This window comes from Ceratotherium simum, chromosome 16 (assembly GCF_057802395.1).
Source record: "Ceratotherium simum simum isolate JZ-2026a chromosome 16, ASM5780239v1, whole genome shotgun sequence".
Lineage (NCBI taxonomy): Eukaryota > Metazoa > Chordata > Mammalia > Perissodactyla > Rhinocerotidae > Ceratotherium > Ceratotherium simum.
The window spans coordinates 26,372,052-26,384,199 of record NC_141915.1 but is presented as its reverse complement, the minus strand read 5'-3'; the positions used below and the strand labels follow the sequence as shown (position 1 = coordinate 26,384,199).

The 12,148-nt window shown below is 41.5% G+C and overlaps 1 protein-coding gene across 2 annotated transcripts in view; it reads left to right on the top strand.

The window, feature by feature from the left end:
• Positions 1-3,308: 3,308 nt before the first annotated feature.
• Positions 3,309-12,148, top strand: part of USP32 (ubiquitin specific peptidase 32) — a 230,091-nt gene continuing 221,251 nt past the window's right edge. For both annotated transcript variants that reach the window (XM_004434819.3, XM_014790920.2), the window contains exon 1: positions 3,309-3,465. In XM_004434819.3, coding sequence (XP_004434876.1) covers positions 3,408-3,465 — 58 coding nt within the window. In that variant the 5' untranslated portion in view covers positions 3,309-3,407. The remainder of the gene's footprint in view (positions 3,466-12,148) is intronic.

Here is a 12,148-nt window from a genome sequence, read left to right as displayed (position 1 = left end):
GATACTCTTGATTAGAATGTAAATCAACTCAGGGCTGGCCTGGCGGCGAAAGCAGTTAAGTGCGTGCACTCTGTGGCAGCCCGGGGTTCGCCGGTTTGGATCCCAGGCGCGCACCGATGCACCGCTTGGCAAGCCATGCTGTGGCGGTGTCCCATATAAAGTGGAGGAAGATGGGCATGGATGTTAGCCCAGGGCCAGTCTTCCTCAGCACAAAAAAAAAAAAAAAGAGGATTGGCAGATGTTAGTGCAGGGCTGATCTTCCTCACACACACACACACACACAAAAAGCTTAAAGTGCATTAGAGTAAATAAAAATATAATACAAGTGATCACATTCTTATATTGTGTCACTATAAGGTAACAAGTCCATAATACTGGAAAATCAATTCTCTTATTGTATAGTCACACTGCATACACTGTTGGCCTTATTTTGTGGCAATCAAGTTGTACATAAATTAGGTGCTGTTCCACCCCTTCTTCACTGTATTGACCTCCCTGTCTATGACCTAAGCTTCTTTGGCAAGTACTAAAATGACTGTCCTATTCGTATGTCATTTCTCTTGGAGTAGAAACTGAGGAACACTGTCATTTAGGTTACCCAACTAGAAGTTGAAATTACATACCAATCTCCCATGCTTTCAATCTTCATACGGACAACTCTTCCCCAGGCGTAAAATTATAGTTAAAGCAATGGTTCCCCAAGTGCAACCTAATGCTTAAAGTCAGGTGGCTGGCCAACTCTTCAGTGGATTAAGTGAAATATAATGAAATTGAAGAAACTAAATGATTAATAGAATTTCTTTCAGCATGACAAGAAGACTTTAGACTTTCTACATCATCAAATTTAAGTACTGTATCAATTTTAAGTTATAGAGGGATGTTTAACATTTGACTGCCTGATACTGTGTAATACAAACCAAAAGGCAGGTTTTAATCCCAGTTTAACATTTAAAATTCCCATCAGACATAACTATCTGCTTCACTGCCGTTAATAATATGCTTAATTTAACTCAGACAAAGGAGAAGCAGTATTTCTTAAGTTTGCTATCTCAACCCATAATTTTGAGAAGTGTTCAATCCATGATAAATGCTTTAATGGGGTGAAAATTTTTATGGCCCTAGGGGAAGCCAGGCCTGAGTCTCAGGAGGAAATTTTAAAAGTTCCTGTATGTTAGTACTGCTCTAAATCTTTCATTCAAAAGTTTATATTCTTTTCTTTCCCGAGTATTTTGTAATAATTTAGTATTTCATGAGACAGATTAATTCCAACTCTAGTGTCACCTTTTAAGTGGGGCAAGCACTACAAAGAAATAATTTGTTTCCGATTCCACTGTAAATCAAGTGGGTAGATAATTACTCAGGTCCATCCTTTGTACGGTAAGATCACCTTTAGGCACTGATTATTTAGGGCAGTAACAATGAATGCCTAGGTATGTTGCAATTGAACTCTTCAGGGTCTTTCCCCCCACACCTGAATCCCTTCTTAAGATCCACTTCCCAATAATTACCATAATCTAACCGCAGGCTGAAGATGACTGAGTTGTTTTGTCTGGACACTTACGTCTACATCTAACTAATGGCCTGGAAATTAAAACCTTTGAAGTACACTCCCAACTCCCTTAATCAAGGACTTTTAGTAACGAAACTTATCTGAGGTCTTAAAATTAACTACCTTGCAGTGAACTGGAAAGGGCAGCACTGTGACTAATGCCACGCTGCTGATCTGGTCTGCCAGGAAAGGTGAGTAGACAAACAGAGTATTACCTAATTCTTTCTCTAGCAGGGCATATTATAATCTGTTGGCTTTAGGAGCTCAAATCCTTCTGCTGGCCTTGAATTACCTAACTGGCACCTTGAATCTAATCTAATCCAAATGGTTATTTTTCAAATTTGTTTCCTTATCCAGAAGCTTTACACCATGACTTTCAAGCGTGAGCGCTAACAAAACCAAACTGAATAGAGTTAAAAAACAAGGAACTGAGTAGTATTCCATTGTATGTATATATACCCCATTTTATTTATCTATTCATCTGCCCCTTGATGGACACTTGGGTTGCTTCTACCTTTCGGCTATTGTGAATAAAGTTCTCTAAACATGGGTGTATAAATATCTGTTCATGTTCCCACTTTCAGTTCTTTGGGATATGTACTCATGAGTGGAAGTGCTAGATCATGTGGGAAACCTGGGAAATTCCGATACATGCTACAACATGGATGAACTCTGAGGACATTATGCTAAATGAAATAAGCTAGTCACAAGAGGAATACTGTAAGATCCCACTTAAGAAGTACTTAAAAATGGTTAAAAATGGTAAATTATGTATACTTTACCCAATTAAAAAATAATTGAAAAAAAAAGGAACTCCATTATAAGTCTTGTAACCCTCACATTTCTGGGGAAGTGCAAACTCTTGGAGAGAAGCAAGCTAAGCCTTTGCAGAACAGTTTCAGAAGCATCTGTACAAGAGGCAGCCTCAGAGAGGCAGTTGGGCCAAGGGGCAGTTGGGCCTGCGGATGTGAAAAGAAATCCAGCGTCAACTGGGTGGGGGGATGAGATAAAGCGAAAAGGGAAGATATTCTAGGCTTTGTCACAAGTTTCACTCTCTTTAGGGATCTCCCCACTAGAATTAAGAATTCTTTCGTCACAGGAAATCCCTGAGAGTCTCCTTTCCTTCCACAACTCCCTCCCAGTCAAGAATTTCCTTAACGTTAGAAATTCCTCGCCCGTCCGCTCCGTCCTCTCTCTCGCGAACCACACCCATCAGACCCCAGTTCCCGAAGACTCCACTGGTCTTCCAAGACGGGTCCCGGCCATGGCCAGAACAACCGCCAACTGCTACCCCGCGAGCGCCAGAACTTGTAGGCCGAGTGACGGCCTCAAGCGCCCCGGAAGTCACCGCCCCTCACGCGGGCGGAGGCTGCCGGGCCTCGCGGCTTCGGATAGGCGGGAAGGTGGGGATGATGCGTGACGCGCGGGATCCGGCCCCGCCCCTACGCCCCTGCGCGCGGTTAACGTGGGGCGGGGCGGAGTGTGTGGTTCCTGGCTGCCATTACCCGGAACAATCCCTGGCCTTGGGGTCAGGTGACCCTCGGCGGGGCTGGCGTGAGGGGGGTAGGGAGGAAAGGAAGAGGGCGTGAGGAGAGAAGGAAAGGGAGGGGAGGAGAGAGGAGAAGGGCGGAGTAAGAGGGAGGGGAAGGGGGCGGAGTGGGAGCGGGTCACGTGATTCGGCATGGAGGCGGTGGCGGCAGCCGGGAGGAGCCGCCGAGGCAGAAGCCGCACTTGTTAGTGTGGGGGGAGGAGGGGCTGGGGACGCCGACACCGTCAGCCGGGGTCGCCGAAGAGAAGGCAGGAGGGGGGATAGGGGCGAGATCAGGCTCCGACCCCCGGCCGAGGGGATGAGGGGAGCATGGGCGCCAAGGAGTCACGGATCGGATTCCTCAGCTACGAGGAGGCGCTGAGGAGAGGTGAGGGGGGAGGGGTCTGGGTGAGCTGCTGGGGAGGCCCCGACGGACTGCCCAGAGGGTGGGTGACCGGGGGAGGGGAGAGGAGGTTGAGGGCGTGGGGCGCCTGAGGCGGAAGGGAAAGGAGGCCAGCGATGGGGAATATTATGAGGGGGAAGGGTCGGGTGGGAGCAGTGTTTGCGAATTGGGACCGTCTGGAACGAGGCGAAGCTCTCCCAGAGACGGGTATCTGGCGCTGGCAGGGCAGTGCCCGTCCTCTGGTGGCGTTGTTATCTTAGATGTGTCCAGGGAAGCCCTCCTTTCCCCCTTTCCTTGGGTGGCACCAGCCCTTCCAGCCCCCTCATCCTTAACTGCCATTTTCTCATATCGCTCCTTCCTAAAAACCTCCAGCAACATCCTACCCTGGTACCTAACAGCCTTGGCTGGAAAGGAGAGGGGAGGCGGCTGCAAAGCCCTCTTTACTAGTAGAATCGCCTTTCAGTTGTGCAGTCTGCCTTTTCCGAGGGCCTTAGGGGTTATCACCACCCCCTCCTGCCACCCCCTCGCCCTTTGAGCGACTGACTTTGATCAGAACGACCTGAAATTAAGTTGTGTTTGAGGTGAGACGAGACTGGACAACTGGTGTTGCCACAAGACCTTGCCTTAGTTTCATCTCCAGAGACGTTGGCCAGAGCCTTTTATTGCACTTGATCCCCAGTACTCACTCCCCCCCATAAAATGGCATTCGGAAACCCAGCATTCTGATATTGTGTTATAGCTGCCTTTAGAGACCGGCCTTGCTGCCAGTCCTAGCCTGCTGTTTATTGGCTCTGATGCACAGTGTGTTGTTAACGGCCTCAACCCCCTACCACTTATTCTGATACCGCTGTCCATGATCACTAAAGCACACGCTAACTGAAAGTGTCTCTTGCACAGTTTATGGCCGGAATGTGGCTTAATTTTTCATGACTGGGATTTGAGTCTTTTCGACGTTTAATGGATTTTCTTGGTAAGAAGTGAAAAACATTAAGTAGGTTAGGTGCCAGGCATTATTGTTCACAGGTTTCTAAGTCAAGAAGTTAGCCGTGCTCCAGGGAATGGTTTTGGTACCTCAGGATGTAAAATAAAAATTAGATTCAAAGGCATTCAAACTGAAAATTTAGTGGTGAACTCTTGTTCATATATAGGAAGAAAAGGTATAAAAGTTCAGTGGACCATTACCTGAAAGTAGATACAGAATTTAGGTGTATTGTGGACTGACCAGAATAACAAAAATATGCTTTTTATGTCTTTCCTGTGGAACAGTATAATGATTGTTATTATGGACAGTCTCTCTCGAACTTTTTTCCTTGCCTCAATATGAGAAATATTCCAAATTCTTGATGTGTTTCCAGCTCTAGTAGGCTAGTCATTTCCGGGATGCTGTTGAGCCTGACAGGTCTGGCCTCAATTAGGCAATGGCTTACATGGCGTGAAAGAAGACATCAATCAAACTGATTTACAGCTTCAAGGTCCAGAAGTGTTTAGTTTCCTAAGTTTGAGGGTGATGTAGCTGGCATTAAGGAATTCTAAAATTAAACTTTTATCCACCTCTAGTCTGCTTGCTCTCATATCAAACTAAGATTGTACCTTTGTAAATATAAATGAAATTAATAGTTGGTACGTCTTAAACTGATTTGACTGAAGGTTTTTGTTCAACTTGTGAAGTGTGTCTGCCTTTTGAATTTTAACTTATATTTGAAGAGGTAGCAAAATATTTGTTAAAACCTTATGTATTGTTTGAATGAATTTGTGTTTTATCCGTTTTGCTGCAGAAGAAAATTAAAGCAAAAGAGAGAAGCAAGTTGATAAAATAGCATTTCTAAATGTAAACCAGTAGCTTTTTTTTTTTAAGTGGGCAATTTTTGAACATGATGCTATTTACTCTAGTACATGTCAGACTTTAATATAGAATTTCTTTTAGTAAGGTTACAGAAAGAATTTATAAAGCTTTTGATAGAGCTAAAAAAATGGTTTGAGAACTTTTTTGGGGTATTTGAATAATCTAAACAGGTACTAAAACCTCCATCTGTTAGTCTTATCTGCTTGTTTATATTATATAAGGTGAATGGAGCGGGGAGGGAAAATTGGACAAACACAATGTGTGTTACATGAATCATAGTACAAGTAAAAAGCAAGCTTGATAAACTACTGAAATAGCTACACCCTTTGCTTTACTTAAAATTATTGAGCACTAAATAATGCCTGACCATAATTAGATAGCATTAAAAAGATAGTCAAGTATATATTGCCACATACAAACATGGAATTGTAGGCAGTTTTATCTTGCAAAATGGGGCCTTGGAAATGGAGTGTTACGTTAATAACAGATAACACTCACTGGACCTGAGTGAAAGGGCAGTCTAGTGACTTCTCATTTACATTTCAGAAGTTCTAGAAAGTAGGAAGATTGGTTTTGCATACTATTTTAGCTAGACGGTCCATCAGTATACCTTAAAAAATTTTTTAAGGGAGATGTATTAGTGGTAGCTTTTATTTTTGGCTTGTGTATATCTTTCTTAAATATTTTGAATAGAACGCAAATAAGCCTTCCCTTGAAGGCTTGACTCTGGTTTAGATTGCATATGTTTTCTAAAGTATACCTACAGTACTTGATGGGTGCTGAGAATTTGAGCAGCTATGTTCTTCATTCCTTTACTTCTAAGCTTACATCTAAGTTTGTGGCTTGTGTTTTCCTAAAAATGTATTCTAAATGCTTGGGACATAACATTAAGAAAACATTGAATGAAAGATGAGTTGCAGTTTAGAGCATTTTAGAACTCCAAGAAACCTTAAGAATCTTCTCCAGTTCTTTAATTCTTTTTTCCTGCTACTCCCTCTCTCATTCTGGAAACGGAGAATTATAAGGCTTTTCTTTTTTCTTTCAAGAATTGGCTGAATTAAAATTGTTCTTTGTTCTTAGCTTTTAAATTGCGGTACTAAAATACAGTGGGTAAATTTCTTCTAATCCCTTTCTTTAAGTGGAATTTGGCACTTATATTGGACTAAGTAGCTGAGTGATGATCTATAGCATGTCAAAAAGTTATGTTGTGGATTCATGTTTTTGAGTGTCCCTTTGCTCGTTCGTTCAGCAAATTTTTACTGAGCGCTGGCTGTGATTTAGGCACTGAAGAAACGAAGATGACTAAGACTGTCTCTGTAGGAGCATATATCCTGGGTCAGTGATCTTCACTGAAGTGTATATACCTCAAGGTGTATGCAAGACTATCCTTGGGGGGTGGCAATAAAATTTTAGAACTTATATTTAAAGTTCTATTTTGTGTATGTTTGATAATGTACATAATATTTTCAAAAAGTATGTATGTATGTCATTTATAAATGATTAACATATAGTATATTAAGTGCTACAGTGCTATAGAAGGAAGTGCTATGGGAATGGAAAGTGTGTGGGGGTGTGTTTGGTGCCCTGGAAGTGTTGTTGTTTTTTTTTTTTTTTAATTTTATTTATTTATTTTTTCCCCCAAAGCCCCAGTAGATAGTTGTACGTCATAGTTGCACATCCTTCCAGTTGCTGTATGTGGGACACGGCCTCAGCATGGCCAGAGAAGCGGCGCGTCTGTGCGCGCCCGGGATCCGAACCCGGGCCGCCAGCAGCAGAGCGCGCGCACTTAACCGCCAAGCCACGGGGCCGGCCCCCTGGAAGTGTTCTAACACTACTCGTTTCATAGTATGTGCTCAATAATTGTGTCTTAAAGAATTTAATTTCCTAGTCTCTTAAAAGTTGTTGTGTTTGCTAGTGGAATAATTAAGCATGTAGTAGTTGAAGATTCCAGTACTTTTCATTTTGCTTATCCACCAACTCGAATATGGTCTAAAACATTGCCTCCCCAACCAAGATTTTATTCACCAAGTTTCCTGGTATTAATGTTAAAATTTCATTAGTATTATACTACCTATGATGTTATGTTAGCTGGTTTAGCATAATGTATCATTGTATAAATGAAAATTGAATTTCACAGTTGGCACCTTCTGGGATGCACTGTTCTCTCTTATTAAAGCACTTATTTGCCTTTATCTGAATTTGTTAAATTTACCAGTGAACTCTCTAGCATTAATGTGGAATTGGAGGTTTGGTTAAGCCTTTTGCAAGTATACCTAGCAGCTGTTATTATATGTAAAGGAGAAAAATGGGGCAGTTTTAAATTAGTCTGCTTATATGTAGTCACTTGAGTAGTTACAAAGGTGCCGTTCTTCATAATCTCCAGTTTGACACTCTATATGGAGTATCAGTGACAAAGAGGAGATAAATATACCAATGAACCCTGGATTTGGGGGGATGAGCAGAATGAGGTGACATCACTTGATGGTAAATGGCCTCCCCGTTTACCAAACTGGACAGCTATTGTTTGTTTTTTCTTGTTCATTGTTTGTCTTTGTGCTTCGTTATGCGACTTCACAGTGACAACATTCAGGATTGCCTTCCAGAAAGATGTAGAAGTAACCTAGAGTTAGGAATGTGGTGACCAACTAATAGCCAGGTGTTTTCTCAGGAGATAGGGAAGATTTTTGGTGCTTGATTATATGATAGGTCACAGGAAAAGCTAGGGAAGTGATTATTATTCTTGCTGTAACTGTAGAAAATTTGTTTTTGGAGTACTAGAGATAAATGCTGCGAGTTTGGATTAGAAACTTTAATGTTAAACAGCTGGGGGTGGAGAGATTTTATTTATGAATTAAAAGTTGGTGATTTGATAGTGGTATTGAGGAGACTAAAATGGCATTGACAGTTCTTTTCATACTGTATCCAGGAAGTGTGGCTTCTCTTTTCTGGGCTTGTTTATGTTTCTGCTTTACCTTTTGGGCTTCATGGTATTTCTGTTTAAATTGAGCCACTCCACCTCATTCTGCATGCCAAGAAGTTCTCTTGTTCTTCTCATCTAATAATAAAGAGCTCTTGGAGGTCAGAGGTAGATAGTTAATTACTGACACAAAAGCCTGATAAAACTAGCTTTTTGGTATTTACTGTTAGAGTCAGAGACCTGTCTATTAGAAGATCTATCTATTCAAAGTTGAAGGCCTTCCCTTTACACCGCTCCTTATTAGAGATTTATTCATTAACATAAGGCTCTCTTTATTTTTAGTGAAATCCCAAGTTCATTATCTTGTGAACAAGGTTCAGGAAAATTGATATTTTGAAATCTTGCTATAACGTAGTTCTTAGAGTCCTTGATACTGGATTGTATCAAAAGCAAAACTATGCTAAAATGAGGTTTTACAGAGGAAGTTCTCCAACTTCTCTTTCATTTCTATAAAGAAGTTAGATTGTCTCAGCATCTTATCCCTTGCAGAAAAAGCCTTATAAGGTTTGTGCTATGATCTCTTGCCTTTTCCTAATGACTTGTGAAAGAGTTTAGAGAGATTCCATTATGAAAAAGACTTCTGTCAAGGTAGGCCTTCTGTAGTCTTTCTCGCGACAGTAAATAGCACCACTATTTCAACCCAATTGCTAAAGCCAAAAATCTAGAGACATCCTCAGTTCCTCCCTTTCTCTCACCATCTGACCTATCCTTTTTACCCCAGTTTGAGTCTTTCATGCAGTCCTCTTCGTTTGGTATCCATTCCAGTCTGTTAACTTCTGCTCATCTTCACCGCCACTGCTCTAGTCCCAGCTACCATCATCTCTTTCTAAGATACTGTGCAGTGGTTTCCTAGTTTCAAGCAGCATCCAGTATCATCTTAAAATCCAAATCAGATCCTGCCATTCCTTTCCTCTCGGCCTGGAAAGGCTATTTACAAATTTTTACACGTGTGGCTCATTCTTCATACCTGAAGTCCCAGCCCTGAGCGCCTTAGCGAGGCCTTTTATCACCTTATATGATGTGGTTTTCTGTCACTATTGTACTGTTCTGTATAGTTCATTTATAGTCTTTCATAATATGTAATTATTATGTTTATTGTCAGGCATGATGCTGAATCATCAGTGCTAGGGTAGGTGCAGTGCCTGGTCTATTTTAAGTGCTCAGTAAATAGAGGAGAGTTGGGTGAATGTATAAATATACAAATGATGGAGAGAGGATTTGGAGAACTTGCATAACGTTTGTAAGGTTGGTGGGTAAAGATTGGAACGCTGACCAGGAAAGTATACTAAGCAATGTATCTATCTCAGAATTTCTTTTCCTTTCATCAGGTTTGAAAAAATTTGTGCTGAAGGTTTGAATGATCGTTAAAAATGTAAGAGCAGGAGCCGGCCCGGTGGCTTAGCGGTTAAGTGTGCGCGTTCTGCTGCTGGCGGCCCGGGTTCGCATCCCGGGCGTGCACCGACGTACCACTTCTCCGGCCATGCTGAGGCCGCGTCCCACATACAGCAACTATAAGTATGTGCAACTATGACATACAACTATCTACTGGAGCTTTGGGGGAAAAAATAAATAAATAAATAAATAAAAATTAAAAAAAAAAAAAGTAAGAGCCTTGGGGCCGGCCTGGTGGCTTAGTAGTTAAGTTCGGCCTGGTGGTGTAGCAGTTAAGTTCTCCCGCTCCACTTCAGTGGCCCGGGTTCACAGGTTCAGATCCCAGGTGCGGACCGACGCACTGCTTGTCAAGCCATGCTGTGGCAGGCGCCCCACATATAAAGTAGAGGAAGATGGGCACAGATGTTAACCCAGGGCCAATCTTCCTCAGCAAAAGGAGGACTGGCAACGGATGTTAGCTCAGGGCTAATCTTCCTCACACACACACACAAACAAGTAAGAGCCTTAAATGTAATATGTAATTTTGTCTGCTTACTTCAAATATGTAAAGTTGATACCTAATAATGTAAATTCCTGAGTAGTCATTGAGACACTAGTATGGCAATATTATCGACCTTATGAACACTTGAGAATGTCTTTTGGTAATATATAACATTTAATAATTGTGCTCATGAAATTACTTATTTTTATACAATGTCCATGATGAGCAGTATCATCCAACTGCCATATGTGAGGTTAGAGTTGGAAACTTATTTGCTGAAAGTGTTGTACAGAGTTACTTTGGAAGCTGAGAATAAAATTCGTGTCAACATACAGAGTTCTTTCACTGGTTCTAAATAATCCTGGTGATTTTAAACTAATTTTTGTGACTATCTTTAGCTTCTTTTTGTCTGGGATTCTTTTTCTCTTACACTCCATGGCTAATCCTTTTTTTCCCCTTCTTAGCCTTTTAGTTTTAATGTTTATCACAGTGATATATGCACATAATTTAGAATCACATGGTTCTACTGGGCTGTTATGGAAACAATAGTACTGTTATCCTCCCCCCCTTGCCGGTTTTCCTCTACCCATTGGCCAATAGTTTTAACACTTTAAATTTATTAATTTGGTCTTTGCCTTTATATCTGGAAATAATATGCTTATATTGCTGCTTTTTTTTTTTTTTAACCGATTTAAGGAGTATTTATTGGCTTCTCACTATTAAAGATGAGGATTTAGCTCTTTATTACACTGCTGCCACTCCCCACATACACATGTGCTCTTCCTATCCTCCTGTTTCCTCATCTTGTCACATTGTAATTTTGGTTAGATCATCGTTCAGTGTTTACATGTTTAGGCCTTTGTAAACGCAGTTCATAGCTAAGTCATTTAATGTACTAGGATTACTTTTCCTTTCCTGTATGCTTGATTTGCTCCTGAATATTTCCTTTAATAATTGCCTTTATTTTATTTGCTTAGGTTTCTATTTACTATAATTCAACCCCAAAAGTTCCTACCAATTGTTAAATCTACTCTGTATGTTTGTATACATCAGATGCTCACTCAGTTCATTATATTGGAAGAAACTTGCTGAGCCATCTGGCCTGCTTCAGTTTGTACCAGTTGCCCTTGTTGCTCAAAGCATAGCTGCTGTCCTAGGATCTTCCTTCACATCATCCTGGAGGTTCCTTTTGCTGTCCTGTGTTGGATCCCCTGTTTTCTGTATCCTTTGTTTCCTCTTTCTTGATTTACTCTTCCATTTTGGTAGAGCTCATTCTCTGGTCGCTTCCTGAAAAAAGATGCATGGGAAGTAAAGTTTTGAGACCTTCACTCTTGAGCTGGTGCTTTCTTACTTTAAAATAATTCTTATGTCTCTACTCTTTCCTTCTACTCTTTAGTTTACAAGAGGCTCTATATTTTTACTAAGTAATTATTCTGAAGTTCCTTTTTAATAGTCTTTGTACTTGATCTCTCGTTTACTTGCACAGTGCCTGTCATGTATTAGCTACTCAATACATATTGTTGAGGGGCCGGCCCCGTGGCTTAGGGGTTAAGTGTGCGTGCTCCGCTACTGGCGGCCTGGGTTCGGATCCCGGGCGCGCACCGACGCACTGCTTCTCCGGCCATGCTGAGGCCGTGTCCCACATACAGCAACTAGAAGGATGTGCAACTATGACATAGAACTATCTACGGGGGCTTTGGGGAAAAAAAGGAGGAGGATTGGCAATAGATGTTAGCTCAGAGCCGGTCTTCCTCAGCAAAAAGAGGAGGATTGGCATGGATGTTAGCTCAGGGCTGATCTTCCTCACACACACAAAAAAATACATATTGTTGAATGAGTGAACTGCATATCAAAGTAGTCTTTTTTTTTTTTTGCTGAGGAAGATTTGCCCGGAGCTAACATCCATGCCAGTCTTCCTCTATTATTTTTTCTTTTTTCAGTATGTGGGCTGCCAGCACAGCATGGCTGCTAGCAG